General features: G+C 57.5%; 1 protein-coding gene across 1 annotated transcript in view; it reads right to left on the reverse strand.

Annotated features, from left to right (window-relative positions):
• TTYH2 (tweety family member 2) overlaps window positions 1–16,325 on the reverse strand; it is a 36,556-nt gene that overhangs the window by 10,964 nt on the left and 9,267 nt on the right. Inside the window, exons 3-6 of the mRNA XM_025467883.3 lie at window positions 13,151–13,262; window positions 7,685–7,905; window positions 3,612–3,707; window positions 2,992–3,064 (exon numbers count right to left, since the gene is read on the reverse strand). Of these exons, the coding sequence (XP_025323668.3) occupies window positions 2,992–3,064; window positions 3,612–3,707; window positions 7,685–7,905; window positions 13,151–13,262 (502 nt within the window). The remainder of the gene's footprint in view (window positions 1–2,991; window positions 3,065–3,611; window positions 3,708–7,684; window positions 7,906–13,150; window positions 13,263–16,325) is intronic.

The raw sequence follows: 16,325 nt of genomic DNA on the forward strand, positions 1-16,325 counted from the left end.
TTCCTAGAACACGTGCCCTGCTCTAGCACATGCTCCCCAAGCAGAGGACCCCCCCCTCCCCACAGCCCTCCACTGCGGGTGCCTCCTTCAGAAGCTGCTGCCTCAGGCTTCCAGGCTTGAGCTTCACGCACTCATCCACTGAGCGGATAAATACACATTTAGCACCTACTAGGTGCCACGTGCTGGTCCAGGCATGAGATACAGGGCAAGCTGTATCAGGGTACTTATGGTCTGGAAAGGGTGTGTGTGTAGGGGGTGGGTTGGGGAATAAAGTGCCGCTTTAGATGCAGAGCTCTCACAGAGCCACGTCTGCACAAGCACGCACACACATACACCTGCGCTCACACCCAACCATGTGCTCAGGACCCGGGGAGAATTGCTCCACATGCAAATCACTCACCTACATCCATGAGATTGACTTATCACTACAGATCAGAGCCACTGTACCAGCAGGCCCGGGGATGCACCCCTACCCCTGTGGCTGGAGTGGCAAAGAGCGGGGAGTCAGACCTGAGTGGGGGAAGAGAGGCTGCCAGCCTGGCCTGGATCACGGCCCCCAAAGTTTGGGGTCCAAAGAGCAACAAGAGGCCCCTGTCAGAGAGGCTCCCCTGGGGATGTGGCCTCCCACCCCACTCAGGCAGGTCTGCCTTCCAGACCCTTCAGTGAGGATACAACTTTGCTGTCAGTGTAGAGACAGGCCCCTGTGTGCACTACTCACAGTGGGGACCAGGGAAGAGGCAGGGGCACTGAGCACAGGCAGAGAAGCCCAGTGTCCAGCCCAGCTGAGCCGGCTCCGGAGAGCAGAGGTGACCGTCTGCAGGGGTCCCCTGCGCCCCTCACATAACGACCTAGATGTGTGGCAAGCAAACCAACGAGGTTCCTGCTTATTGAACATCTCCCATACGCCTCCCGGGGGTTAACTGACCCACCTCATCCATCAACAATCCTTGAAGGCAAGAGCTACCCTTCTCCCCATCTCCTCATTTCACACTTGAGGAAACTGAGGTCTGGGGAGCATCAGGATTTTCCTGGGGGCCCCCACTGGGGCGGCGGGCGGCCGGGGGGCAGGGTATGTGGAACAGGCAGGAGGTTCCAGAGGCCATCCTCCTACCTGCCTAGCGGGACTCAGTGAAGTGGGTCTGGCCTCCCCCTCAGTGGCTGGATTTGTGGGGAACGCTCTGCTCAGGTGCCCCGTGTGCCTGGATGACCCCTCCCCCCTGCCCCCAGCCCCCGTGGCCCCCTTCCTTCTTCCCTGGTGCTTTCTTCCCTCTCAGCCCTCAGCCCCTCCCCACGTCGGGGTGGTTAAGGGGGTGAGCAGCACAGCACGACTTGGGGGGCCAAAGCCCAGAGCTCAGCTCCCCAAGCTCCCACCGGGAGCAGATGCTCAGGGGCACAGCTCCTTCCTGGAGGGGACAGGGAAGGAATGGGGAGGGAGGGGCTCAGCAGCTGTGCTCCTCTGTGCTCAGGCCCCACAGCTCTGGAGAGAGCAGGCCTCCCAGGGCAGGGCCAGCAGGACCACACAAAAGCTCCCACAGCAGCCTGTGCCGGCGGCCTCCCGCCCCGCTCGTCCTCACCCCGCTCCCCATTAGGATGCAGCACGGTCCGCGGCCCTCTCAAAGGCGCATTCAGCTCCCTCACAACACTCTCACACAGGCCTGACTCAACAATTAGGGAAATGGCCTTCGTCGCCAGGCCAGCGCTGGCAGCCCTGGGGCGCCCAGCTGGGAGATGAAATCGCCCCTGGTCTCCCTGAACACTGGAGCCAGGGGAGAGGGAGAAGGCCCCGCTGGGCGGGAGCTGTCTCCCAACGGGCAGCTCAAGGCAGCAAGCTGGAAGCCTCCACCTCTTCCAGAAGGCAGAGCTGCCCGAGGCGCAGGAGAGCCCCCCCAGAAAGCTTGCCTTGTGCAAGCTTCCCTGTGTTCACACTTGTCCCCAGAAGGGAGGCTGTCGGCCAGGCAGCTGTGCGTGTTGCTCTAGCCAGCAGCTGCTCCCTGGACTATGGACCCGCGCAGCTCCTGACCACGACAGGATGCTCTGGCGTGACCTGGGGCCTCCCCTCCTGCCCTTCCCTGCATCTGGAGGGGCTCCAGCCCTTGGGATGTAGGCTCATGCCTGTCTAGTTCTTCCTGAGGCAGGGGTTCCCTGGTAAATCCTGGCCATCCCCTCACTCACACACACGCAGCATGCACCTCCGTGGTATCCATTCTCACATGTCACAGTGATCTGCGTACACGTCTTTCTCCTGCAGGCTCAGACTATGTCAAGGTGTCCTGCTGGGCACCTGGATCCTTGGGCACCTGGCACCACAGAACACCACAGGGCCAGAGAGTCAGCTGAATGAATGACGCGTGGACAGTTTAACCTGAGTGTCTGGTGCAGGGAAGACCAAACATACTCACATAGGAAGCTTCCCCCGGCTTGGGTGTTTTGTTTTGTTTTTTTTTAAAAACACCCTCAGGCACCACATCCAGAAATACACACCATTGTGTCACCAGCCGTGTGTGTGAGCCCAAGGCGACGGGACGGAAGGCAAGCTAAATGCCACATTCCAACATTCCCAGTGCCCAGGGAAGCTGGCCAAAGAGCGTGCTTCTGAAGCTTCTCTGGTTAGACCCTGCCCCTCCCCATCAGACCCGGTTCGTTCTTCACACCCAGAGAGGTCACCTGGCCATCCGAGCTTGGCCTTACAAGCAGCGGCTGGGAATGGGCCAATGGGGCGGGAAAGGAGTCAGGGATCAGACGTCTTAGCTTGGCTTTGCCCCCAATACCTCATGATCTTGGGTAAGCCTCTTCCTTTCTCTGGGCCTCTGTCCCCATAGGAAGGGCAAGGGGGCTGGTGGGGGTGATCCAAGCCCCATCAGTTCCGAGATTCTAGGTTAGGGCAGAGACCGGAAGCTGGCCCTGCCCTGGGGGCTCTGGACGGGACACAACAACTTGCCACCAGAGAGACGGTCCTGGTCAGACCATCCCCCTACCCCCACCCCCACTCACCACTGCTGCAGCGCTGTCAGCGGCCAGAGACGTCCAGCTGAGGAACAGGCCCAGCACCCCACAGCACAGCATCCTACGAGAGAGGCATAGCCAGTGGGATCCAAGCACAGGCTGGCAGGCGGGAACGCCAGATGGCTGTCACCCCACCAACCTCCAGTGCCCTTCCTCCGAGACACCATCCTGTCCTCCCCTGGCCCCTGAGACTCTTGCAGTGGCCCCTAATAGCAGCCTGCTGGGCAAGAGGCATAGAGCCCAGTGCCTGGAGCATAGGTTCCTAGGCCGAAGAGAAACAGCCCGGAGGGCACAAGCTATGGGGAGGTGTTGATTAGCGATCCTGAAGGCTCTAATGCTTGGGCCACATTCCTTCAGCTGCTCAGTGGTCAGGCCTCAGGGACGGTGGGGACACATGGAGGCAAGCCCAGTCCTTGCTTGGTGACCAGATGGTAAGTCAATGGCTGCCGTCTCCCTCGGCTGGGGGCCAAGGAGGCGTCAGATGGTGGCTTCAGGCTGCTGCCCCCACCACCCTCCAAGCCTGGCCAGGCCCCCGTCTCTCTATGATGGGGACACCATCACCCCACATGCTTGCCCGCCTCCCCGGCCCCGCAGGAGGGGATACTCACGAGGCCAAGAGACACCTGGAGCGCCTGGCCAGTCCCAGGCAGGCAATGAGGCAGATGACCAGGTCCAGGATGAAGAGCAGGAGGTAGGAAAGCCATCTGGGTGGATGGGGAGCGACAGTCAGGGGGAGGTGTCACCCCACCTGGTGCCCAGCGGGGAAGCCTGCACAGAAGCCCCCAGGCCCACTTAACCCTTCGTTAGGACAAACTGCTCCGAGCCAGCAGCCGAGCAGAGGAGATGAGGCTGCGCCCCCCATCTGCCTGGACAAAGGGGTCACACCGAGGATCTAAACCAGTACTGTCAGCTAGCACTCTGCAGTGACGGGCATGTCCTAGATCGCTGCACTGCCCACTGCCTCTGTCCCGGCCCACAGGTGGATCTGGAGAATGGAGATATGGTTTGTGCAACAGAGACTTAATTTCTAATCTTAGCTGCTTTTGAGTAATTTAAATCCCAGTGCCGCATGTGGTAGTGGCCGCGCGCGCCGGGCAGGGCAGGTCTATGTGGTCTCTCTGCAGCCTCCCAGCAGGCACTTCTTTGGAGCCTGGTTCCTGTTGCCTCGAGAACTCTCACCGGCGTCAGATCAGGCCTGACATTTATGTCTGCAGATCTCAGAAAGGCCCTAAGATGACTGCTTCTGTGACGAAGACTCAGCCTGGCCTCCCCGAGGCCTCCCGTCTTTCCCTCCAGCTGCCTGGACTCACCACTTAGGGCCTGTACATTCCTTTCACCAACATTTGTGTCAGGCATGGGGCTTAGCGCCATCCGGGGTGCCTGGATGCGGGGGTGGCGGGGGAGATCCTTCCCTGACCACCAGGGAGCTCAGGCCAGGGCATCCCGGGGTACCCTTCACGCCTCGGGCCTCCCACCCCCAGGGCTGCGTGGACAGGGAAAGGCAGTCACACACCCGCTGGCAGACCCCGACGAGCTGCCTCCCTCCCTTGGGACTCAGTTTCCAAACCTCTACTGCTGGGTAGAAGGCTACTTGCTCACTAAGTCCAAAGGGTTGATAAGGCACGCCATCGAGGGATCTCCAAGTCCCTGCTTTCCTGTCCTCGAAAGCGCGGGCTGGGGAATCCAGAGTGCCTAAATCCAAAGGCGTTGAACCGAGCCCAAGCAAAGCCCTGGAAAGCCCTGGAGCTCCTTTCTCTTCTGCAGAGGATCCCCAGGGGTTCCTCAGAACTGAGCACCAGCCTCATCTAACAGCCCCACACTGCGGGGTGGGGGGGGGCAAACCGAAGGGACCCCCAAAGAAGGAAGTCTTTGGACCCTTATTATTTCTCTGGATGCAACTGCCAAATAAACCCATGGAGCCCTCCTCTCCAGTAATGGTTTGCTGCTCCATTAACAGCAGGGGGAGGGAGAGGAGTCTGGAGTGTTGTGGGTGGGAGCAGGGTGGAGCTGGAAGTCCGAGGCTCCCAGAGGGAGGGGAGCACGCTGAGGCCACCTGGCAGCCAAGCCAGGTTCTTCCGGCCTTTATGAGTGGAGGCTGAGTGCCAAGAAAGGGTGCTAATCAAGACCCCTGACTCCTTGCCCAGAGAGGGGCAGGCCTGCTGCATGCAGGGGCTCCCAGGACTGGAGCAGGGGGTGTGGGGGGATGTGCAGGGTCCTCCCGCCATCACGGAGCCAGTTTTCCTAGAATCAGAGTCAGGGCAGGAAGGGACCTCAGGATCCCATTTTGCAGCCACCAGGCACCTCTCAAATCCCTGGTTTCACATTTCAAACCTAGAGGTTTCTCATTACCCCTCTCCCTGCTGCGCCCACGGGCAGGAAATCAGGTTAGGAGTGCCTCTAACTCACTCTTCGAGATCGTGTTTCAATGCGTTTTCTCTGCATCCACACCTCGTGTTGTAAGGAGTTCCTGGAAACAGCTCTGCGAGGCGGATGTGTTTTCCCAGAGGAACCCAGCAGTGATCCGAGATGTGTTTCTAACCAAGAACTTGGCTCCGGCAGGAGCTGCGCGAGGCCCTTACTCCCAAAGCTCTCCTGGATCTGGCCTCCGAGGACGCCTCGGTCACACCCGTTATGAGCCTCTCGGAGAGGCTTGGCTTTTTATTGCCTCTGATACTTAGTCTTTGTAATCAAAGTGGTAAAAAATATTAGCTTAGCTGGAGGGCTCCGCTCTAGAACCATCTGGAAAGCAAAGATGGGGAGTCTGTTCAGGGGAGCCCAGAAGGCTGGCTAGCTCGAGGAATAAGGCTTCTGTTCCAGGACAGCCCGGGGAGAGGAGCCGGCAAACAGCAGATGGAGGAGGGGACACGACACCATCTGTTTTCAGGAGCCACCGGTGCTGGTGTCCTCAGACCAGGCCTTGTCTGCCTCGGCCTGAATGGGGGAGCTGCGGACGGGGGCTCAGAGGGGACCCCCTCGGTGACCCATGCTGAAACAGCTGAGATGCACGGCCACCACCCTTCCTCTCATTTTTAATGAAATCATCTTAAAAATAAGTCCCTTTTTAAAATAAAAAATAAAATAAAATAAATAAATAAATAAAAAATAAAAAAAAATAAGTCCCTTTTGACATGCAAACTCTGACCGATTTCATCTTTGTCAGCGTCCAACGTCCGACGCACTCAGATGTACACGGCCTCGCTGCAGGCCCACTTGCAGAGAAAGGCAGGGTCAAAGCGGGCACCCACTCTCCACCTGCCCCGCACCCCTCCCCCACAAGTGAGGTTCCCAATGCTCGGAAACGAATGGCCTTCATGTCACAGGGCTAATCAGATGCCACTGTTTCAGGTCACGGGGTCACAGCCAGTCCCGAGTCAGGAGTGTCAGGAGTTTCCGTTGCTTGGGAGAAAGGCAGTTTTGAATGTGAGAAAGGAAAACAAAAAAATCCCCACAAAACCTAGTGAGAAGCTGGATGTGACACCCTGGGGATGCAGGGGCTGCAGAGATGAGTGGGGAGCGGGGAGCGCCAGCCAGAGCTGGGGGCTGACTTCATGGGCTTCCCTTGCCAAAGGTCTGGCTTTATCCTGGGGGGAGGGTTGGGGAGGAGGAGCCCTGGACATGGTTTGGGGCGTGTGTGTGTGTGTGTGTGTGTGTGTGTGTGTGTGTGTGTCCAACCAGAAGCGTTTCCTCTGTGACCTTATTAGTCAGCCTGGGGTGGGGTTTTCTCATAAAAGAGAAATGAATCCAGAAAACCAGAGTAAATCGTGCAACGGGGCTGGTGAAGCCTCTGACATTTGCTAATGGCTTGATAGGAAACTAAGACATTTAGGGGGTAGGGGGTAGATCCAAAGAGCTGATACTTGTTCTGCAGGACTCATTTATCCATCCCTCCCCAGAGCCTCCCACCCTGCAAGGCACTGGGCCCTGGCGGTGCACAGATGTGCACTTCACCAGTGTAGAGCCCCCTTAGGCCAGGAGCCACCCAAAGCCAAGACTGCCTCGTCCTTCCTTGGCTCACCCCAGATCTCCACTAGGATCCTGCACACGGAGGGCGGCAGCGGGTCTCCAGTCAGTGGACCCGTGTCCAGCGCCTTCACCCAGGATGGTGTCTGGGGAGGCAGGGGAGACGTACACGGACTCCAAAGGTTACGGAGGTCCGAGTTTGTGTATCTGAGTATGGCAATGGTAGTGCCCCTCAGCCTCCCATCCCTTAGGTTCTACAGAAGTGAAGCTGGGGCACCTCTGGGTTTGCTAAGAAGCTGCCACCGGGGAAGCTCTATGCAGGCGGAGAGGCCAGCGTCCCCCTGGCCCCCTGCACCCCTGTGGTCTGTAGGCACAGGGAAATCCTGCCCCACAAACCCCCCTGGCAGGCGAGGAACCTATAGACCACTGGCATCTCACCCAGCACCAGCCACAGAGGATGCTGGTCTCGGAGGAGTCCCTGGAGGCCAGCTTCAGCCCCTAGGGCCCGATCTTGGCACGTTACCGCTCCTTTACCCCTTTCTGGGTCTCTGGGGCCTGCCTGCAGGAGGCTGTCCACTACTCGGCACGCACACTCCTCTGACCTCAGTAACGGCTCACGAAGGCCTTCTGGCAGTAGCACCAACCTGCCTGGGCCCCCAGATGCAGGCTGGGACGAGGGAGGCCGCTGGAGCCCCCGGTGCCCCTCCCGCTGGCCTCTCACCTGTAGTACTCCACGTAGCCAGTCTGGTCGGCCAGCTCGGTCAGCTCCGTGGTGACCTCCCTCCACACGGGCAGCCCTGAGAGCTGGACCATGATGTTGCCGGCCATCTGCTGCACGAACTTCAGCGTCTGGATATAATCACCCCGTGCTGCAAAGATCTCACTGAGCCGAGCCAGGTGCTGCTCCAGGTCCACCTCCATCTTTTGGGTGGTTCCGGACACCTGGGGGAGGGCCAGGGTTGTGAATCTGGCCTCCTGGGGGCCGAAGCCAAGGGGGTACACATCCTGATCCTAACTCTGGAGTAGGAGGAGGCCTGCAAGCAGCAGGAGGACCGAGGCCCTGATGTCCCTGCATCCGGGGCAGGCCCGATCTGGTCTTAACCGAGACCCCGGCTCATCTGGGGATGAGGAAACAAGCAGGGGAACCCATTTTGCTTCCTTGACGATTCCCTTAAAACGTAACACCTTGGATTCTAAGTTCTTTTTCAGATTGCAGGATAGGACGTTTAACGGAAAAGCTCCTCTGTCGCTACCTGACCTTTTGTTCCCACTATGGGATTTCTAAATGCCTCCCAAGAGAAAGGGTTTGTTGTGGACCTAGCAACAGTTCCCAGCGTCCGGAGCCTGCGTGAAAGCAGAACAATAGGACTTTGAAATGACACGCAGGGACCGATCCTGCCTCTGAAGAGCCTGGACATGTGGCAGGAGGAGAGGGGGGCCTGTTCTGTGGGCTCACGCAGCCCCCCACCCCTGCCCAGCCGTCCTGCCAGGTGGAGGGACAGGCTCCCTCCCATGGCTGGGGCTGCGAGGGCCTTCCTGGAAGGAAGTGACTTCCTTCCAATGGCACAGAGGGAAGGACGATGGCAGTCCTGTCCTTGGCTTTCCAACAAGGAGCCCAGGTACGCGGCCTGGTACCAGGAAGGTGCTGCCAACCAGCCTAGACAAAGGGTCCCCGCCAGACCCAGGGACGTGGCCTGGGAACCCCAAGCTCGGCCCTCCAAGCCTGCGCTGAGCCTGCAGCTCAGAGGTTCCGTAGGCCAAACCCACAAGCACGCGTGGCTGGAAGGCCGAGTCTTGGGGCAGAGAGTCCCCGTCTGTGGGCTTGGGTCGCTCCCCCAGGTCTGGAAGGAAGATGCGATGCCACTGGGAACGGGCGGGAGCGTCCCAGCGGCAGCCCAGCAACGAGCCGATGAGACACGGCTCCTGGTGACCCACGGCTGGCGCGGTAGGGAGCTTGGGGGCCACTTTGTGGCCTTCCACATCTGCGCTCCTCTGTGACGCCCCGCCCCGCTCCAGAAGACAGAATGGCCCTCTTTGTTCTGTTCTGTTTTGTTTTTTCAATGTCAGCAGCTTTGTTCCATTTTCCGGCTTGTCCCTGGTTCTTCCAAGCTGGTGAAGGACTAACAGATATCAGAGAGCAGGGATGCTCCGGGTTGGGGAGCTTACGGCTTCACGCAGAAGGAAAAGACACACAAGCAGATGCCCTATCGCCCCAATAAGCTCTCCTTTCAGCTCAGTAAGGTCAATGCGCTTTATAGCCATTGATCCAAAAGGCGCTAGTACCACATGCTGAGATCAGAATATTTTTATGTTCCTATTATTACAGATAACGGACTTCAGAGCAAAGGGCTGCCACAAGTGGTCTGGGAACTTTTTCTGCAAGACGACTTTTCCTCCTTCCATAGCTCTACAGTTTTAACTTCTTAAATCTTTCCTTGAAAGATTCTAAGAAAAAAAAAATTAAAAAAAAAAAAGAAAAAAAAAGATTTTAAGATCGAAAGATTCTTAAATCTCTCCTTGAAAAAAACGGAAGCCAATAAACATCTGCCAGGCCCTCTTTTCCCCTCTTGTCGTCCTCCCAGAGGAAACAAACAAATTAAAACCACAACATTGGGATCCCTGGGTGGCTCAGCGATTGGGTGTCTGCCTTCGGCCCAGGGTGTGATCCCGGGGTCCCGGGATTGAGTCCCACATGGGGCTCCCTGCATGGAGCCTGCTTCTCCCTCTGCCTGTGTCTCTGCCTCTCTCTCTCGGTCTCTCATGAATAAATTAATAAAATCTTAAAAAAAATAAAAAATAAAATAAAATCACAACATTGACCTACATATAGCTCCCTGGTCCCCACTCCACCCCGGGTCCTTAGAGGGTTACACAGAGCTCCCAAGAGACAGGGCCGCCCTGGAGTTGGGGCAGAGTTCTCCTCCCTGGGGAAGAGCTCTGTGAGCAAGCAGGTGTCAAATCTCTTGTCCCCATAGGATGGAAGAGTGGTTCTCCAGGTGTGGTCCCTGGACCAGCAGCAGCAGCAGGGGTGACCAGATATAAATTCTCAGCCCTGTCCCAGACCTACAGAATCAGAAACTCTGGGGAGGGCCCAGTGATCTGCAATCTGCATTTATCAAGCACTCCAGGGGATTCAGATGCAGGCTTCAGTGTGAAAACCCCCAGGGCAGGGGCACCTGGATGGCTCAGTGGGATAAGCCTGACTCTTGTTTTTGTCTCTGGGCACGATCTCAGGGTTGTGAGATCTTTGCTGGGCAAGGAACCTGCTAGAGATTCCCTCTCTTCCCCTTCTGCTCCATCCCCCAACCCCTCTCTGTCAAAAAAAGGAAACCCTCCAGCAGAGGAGGAAGTTTCTCCACTTACTGAGGTTTTCTAGAAGGGCAGCTGTACCAGGGGAACGAGGGGTGGAGCCTGTGCAGGTTTGGGGGAGGGCCCTAGAGAGAAGGGCTAAACCGGAACACACTAGCTTCCAACCCTGCGCCAGGAATGTAACCTCTCCTGTCCCAGATTCCTCACCCAAGGGCTGCCCACAGGCTTACTGCTGGCTCTAACACGACAGTCCCTAGGAGCCACCCTGGCCACTGGAACATGTGGCTCAAATCTGAGTCAGCCAAGCTCACGGGGCCCTTATGTTAAGCTAAGACCCCGAGGGGTGAGAGGAACGCCTGGTTCCCTGAGTGAGTCACTGGAGCCCAGGCTCCCCCTTTACTGCAGTAGGGGAGGTGGATGGGGGGCACTGGGCCACAGAAAGGTCCCAGCTGGCACTCCCAAATGACCCTTTATGAGCTCCCCAAATCAAAGTGTGCAGGTGATCCAGTACCCTGTTAGGCCTGCCTGAGCCTTGGGTAGCACCCACCCCCCACCCACCCCGCACTGGGGCCCTCAGGGTGCAAGAGCACAGGGTGGAGCTTCTGGTCCAGGAAGGAGAACCCTGGTCCACCTCGCTCTGACCTGTGCTCCAAGTCCTGCCTTCCCCAGCCCCCACCAACCCAAGCCTCCTGTCTCCTTCAGGGTAATTAGAGGAACATACATAATTACGGTAATTATAATAATGGCACGCATTGTCACAGCCACTCCCACTCGGGGGGCTTTGTAGATTACCAGGCACTTTCATTGATATTATGTCCTCGAGCATCCTTTCCCCCCGTGTTTGTTTGGTCTTCACCCCTCGAATCTGGGGAGCCCTCCAAAATCTGCTCCCTCCCTTGCAGCTCTCAGGACCGGGAGTGTTGTGTGCCCACCTCGAGGCCCAAACCAGTCTCCCAGTGAGGCCCCAGAGCCCTGCCTTTCCACTGGGAGCAAATGCCTGGCCACCCAGAGGAGGCAGGCTGTGATCATCGTCAGGATGGAGGCAGTTCCTAACTGGCTGGACCATCACAAAACCCTGGGACTCTGGTCATCGACTTTCAGGAATGGCGCAGAGAAGACGAGGGGCTGATGTCCAGGGAAACACAGAACCTTTCCCCTTGGGAACATGGGAGAGTTTGGAGACGTGCGGCTTGCTGTGCAAGTCCACATCTGGCCTGGAGCACTCAGCCCTCAGGGCAGATGGGCCAGTCTGGGGGCTTGTTCCAGCTGCCCCCCTGTACATTCTCATCTTACGGGATAAGGACACAAAGAACCCAAACTCTCCCATCAGGATGGCACTGGGATTCTCTCCTCGGTCCCTGGGGGAGACAAGGGCCATTCCTTATGGTGGTCACAAGTCAACCAGTGCAGGTCATGGCTCTGGGGCTTCCCCAGGCAGACTCTCCTTTTGGGGCTGGGTTCCTCCTCTAGGGGGTCTGGTGCCGGTGGGTGGAGGGAGAGCGGGCGGCAGGGCCTAGAGGCAGTAACCACCAGAGCCCCTTCTCCACCAGGGCGGAGGGGCCGGGAGGGTGAGGCCCCCATGCCTCCAGGGCTGCCCAGGCCTGTTTGGCCTCGAGGCCACCTTCAATGCCCCATCCCAGCCACCCCATCCTCACCCTATAGAGTGGCCTCTGCCCAGTGTCTGGATGACACAGTCTCCCAGCGATGGGTACCAGCGGACACAAGGGGTGACGGACAAGTGCTACAGGACAGGTGTGTCCCGATTTGGCATGGGACCCTCCACTCCCCAGAAGGGCTCTCTCTGAGGCCAGACGCACTTCAGCGGCCTTCCTGGGTGCGAGGACCAGCAGGGCTGTCTCTTTAAGAAGCGCCCCCACCTACCCCCAGGGCTGCTGAGGGATTAAGGCCTTAGAGGAGCTTAGGGAGAAGGAGGGGCAAAGAGGTCGAATCCTCTTCTAGCAAGTACCAGGGCAATGTCCAAATGCTCTGGCTGGGGCTGGACTTTGTGCTTGAGGCTGCCCGATGACACAAACTGGCTATTTGCTGAGGTCACCCCCCCCCGCCCCGTTGGGGTCCAGAGGGGATGGGGAACAGCATGGATATCCAGGGACTGGCTTCCCTGAAAATTGCCCTTCGCCTTTTCCATTGGGGCTTTTCTAGGGGCACGGGGTCAATCTGGAAACAGCCCAAAACACCTGCCATTTATGGTGCAAGTGACAAGCATCCGGGGGGCCAAGAGGCCAAGGTCAGTGTTGGAGAAAACCCTGGTAACCCTGCTTGGTGTCTCACTCAGGCCAGAGGCCCAGCAGCGTGGCTCCTGCCCTCAAAGGGCAGCACTTCCTCTGGCCAGACCACACAATCCTCCGTCCTGAGACCCCAGTTGGAACCGGAGTCTGGAGGACACCTCACCTCGCCACCCCTCGGGGTGCCTTAGTTGGCTCTGAAGAGCTTCACGCCTTGACATCTTCTGGACCCCATGATACTCCCTATACAGCATTTGAAGTGAACACCATGGGGTGGATTTTCACGTTCAGGCTCCCCTTGGACAAATGGGGAAGTGCTCAGCCCTCCTGAGGTCAACAGGGCTGGATTCCACGGCCGCCACCTAACCCCCCTGCCACCCTCCATGTCCCTGCTGGACCCAGCCAGCCTTTGTCCTTTGGTCCTCACCCGTGTCCTCACCACCCCTCCCTGCCTGAAGGGCAGAAATGGCCTGTTTACTCCCAGCAGGACCAACTGCAGCCCCAAGGGGAGGCCACCCCGCCCTCCCCGCCAGAGCCAAGCCTGCTGGGATGTGACTGGGGCCCTTGTTCTGAGCACACTGACCTCACGGGCTGCACCCGGCCCGGCCCGGCCCGCTGCCGCCCATGAGCCTTACCAGCGCGTCTATCCCGGAGAAGGTGTGGTTCGCGTTGTCCAAGGAGTAGATGAGCTGGTACACGCCGTCGTTGGTTTCGCTATTTCCATAGAAACCGACACCCACCGCAGCACTGCAGGCAAGACCCCAAACAAAGTTAGAGGCGACTCCCAGAGAAAGTTGTTAAATGAAAAAACAAAAAACAAAAAAAAAAAACCTGTATTTTTTAGAGCAATTTTATTTTATCATAAGTAGCCATGATCAGCGTGGAGCCCAACGTGGGACTTGAACTCATGACTCTGAGATCCAGACCTGAGCTGAGATCAACAGTCAGGTGCTTAACTGACTGAGCCCCCGGCCCCAGGCGCTCCTAGAGTAGTTTTAGGTTCACAGCAAAGTTAAGCAGAGGTACAGAGATTTCCTATATACCCCTGCTGCCCTAACAGCCACCCCACTCCCGCCACTCCCCACCACACCGGTACATTCCGCACACTGATCCACCTACACCGACAAGTCAGTATCACCCAGAGTCCACGGTCCACCCTGGGGATCACTCTTGGGCTCGTGCATTCTGTGGGTTTGAGCAAATGTAAGGCACGTCTCCACCACTAGAGTAGCCTACAGAGTAGTTTCCAGGCCCTAAAAATCTGTGCTCCACCCCCCCTCCCCCACAACCCCTGATCTTTTTACTGCCTCCAACATTTCGCCTTTCCCAGAACGTCATATGGTTGGAATCCTATAGTTTGGCGCCCTTTCAGACTGGAGTCGCTCACTGAGTGATCTGCATGTAAGGCCTTTTCGTAGCTAAATACCTCATTTCTCTCTAGCACTGAAGAATATTCCATTTTTCTGGACGGACCACAGTTTATTTACCCATTTGCCTGCTGAAGGGCAGCTTGGTTGCCTCCGAGTTTGGGTGATCATGAACGAAGCTGCCATAAATACCCATGGAAAGTCGGTTATGGACTACGGAGCTCTTTCCTGGGCTGTATGGGAGGGAAGGGAGTTCTGGAAGGTGACCCCGGTGGGGGGGGGGTAGAGGTGAAGGTTCCTGGCCAGGTTCCTGGCCTGGCTGGCTAGCTCTACAGAACATTTCCTTTAGGCGGGGAATACTACTACCGTCTTCCAGTCCAGCAGCTCCAAAGGGGAGGGGGCTGCTGGCCTGGCCTTTGGGATTCTGCGGCAGTAGGTCTGGGAACTGTACCTCTACCAGCTCCCAGATGACTGTCATCGGGAGGCTCGAGGACCACCAAAGTCTCTCCTGAAACTTCCAGGAGCTGGGGGACCCCACTTCCATCCTCTACCCTTTCCTTCGGCTTCCCCACAGCAGCCATGAGGCGGCCTGCTGTACTGAAAACTTCCAGCTGGGAGAAAGTTCCTTCTTACACTGAGCCGAGGCCCACCTCCTGGCTCCTGACTGTCCTTGGGGGCAGCCCGAAAGAAGCCTCCAATTCTGCGGGATGCCCTTCCGACATCAGAACGCGGCTCCCCGTCCCCCTTCCCTCCTGCCATCCGGGTCAGACGCATGTCCTCCAGACCCTGGTCCACGTCACCACTGTCCACCACGTTCAAGCCCCTCTCCGACCGGTCACTGTCACTCTTACACGTGGCCCCCCCGTGAGGCACCCACAGCCGGTGTCCATCCAGCTCCGTGCACTGGGGGCCAACCCTGGCACCCCCTCTCTGCACCGCTGACCCTGTGGCTCTACAACCCCCGTGGGGTTCCTCGCGGGAACTACCACTGAGCCCAGCCTCTCCTGCTTCCTGTAGCGCTGCGCTGGTTTCTGTTTTGTTTAAGCAAAAGCAGAACTTTCAGTCTATCCCTGTGAAACTGCATCTAGTTGGTTTTCGTCCAACATTCCAGCCTGGACAAATCATCTCAAATCTCGCCTACGTCATCTGCCTTGTTTCATCTGATGCGCACCACCGGGGTGATGGTGGGCGGGGGGGGGGGGGGGGGGGGGCGGGGAGCAGGCATCTGGAGGTTCACTAAGCAGCCTCCTGAGTCTTCACCCAGAACACTAACTTTAGGGAGGGCGGGGGTGGGCGACGAATGCACACGTGCACACACTCGCACGTCTTCTTTTCTTGTTCAAGAGGGAGGATCTGGGATGGAACCCCCGGGGGGGACGTTTTAGAGAAACCTCCCCCCCGGGGGGTGCTCAGCCCTGAGCTCAGTGTTTCTTGAGAAGTGGTGCGTGGACCACAGGACGGAGTCGCCCGGAGCGCCTGTTATCATGCACGCACATGCGCTGGCTACCGTTCGGCATCCTGCTGTGTATTCTGTGCCTCCAACCAGAATGTTCAACTGGCTTTGAATCCACTTAGCTGCACCACTGTCCAGTCCCTGCTTCTCCGCAGCACTCATGGGGACCACACGTCCAGCTGAGATGCTCCTGCATGAGATGTACTGTAGCTCTATGAGCTTCTATTTAGTGACTTTATTATTTTATTATCATTATTATTTTTTTATTATGCTCTGAAAAAATACCTCGTTTGCTCCTTGCTGTTTATAACCTCCACTGGTGATCTGTGAGCACACTGTCATGATCTAGTGTTTTCTGAGGATTCAGCATCCAGCCAAAGCCTTTCCATCCCTAGCCCTGTTTTTGAGACCGGAGATATTCTAATTTTCTGCCTTCCCATAGTCTAGATTTATCGGCGCTGGCCCAGGAGGGCACCAAGACCAGAAATTTCCTGGACCAGAAATTGCTCTGGCTGTTTCATGAGGGACTCCCAGCCCTCTCTGGGAGTCACTGGTCCTACTGGGGCCACACAGACCATTCTGGTGGAGGGAAAAGACAGGATAAATGTGGTGGTGGCTCTGCCCATCTTTCCCCGTATAAAATCCTGAGCTTTCCTCCTATCCCTCTGGCCATTTTGGGAACCTGCGGTTGGTACTTCCTCTTATGGGTCAAATCTCCCCTCTTCTTACTAACAGAGCTCAACTCGATCTCTCCCTCCTGATCATCCCAATGTCACCTCAGATCCCTCTACTTTTACCTCTTCTACTCCCCTTCCCCGACCCTCCCGCTCAACTCCTTCCGATCTGAGCACAACTCCAGAGAAGGTGACTGGCAACCCTTCCACTTACTGCTGGTCCCCCAAAACCCTTGTAGCACCCCCACCCTAGCCCCCCTCACCTGCTCTCTCTTCTTTCAGTTCCTTAAATGTTCTGGGCTCCCTCCTGCCACAG

This window comes from Canis lupus, chromosome 9 (genome assembly GCF_003254725.2).
Source record: "Canis lupus dingo isolate Sandy chromosome 9, ASM325472v2, whole genome shotgun sequence".
NCBI lineage: Eukaryota > Metazoa > Chordata > Mammalia > Carnivora > Canidae > Canis > Canis lupus.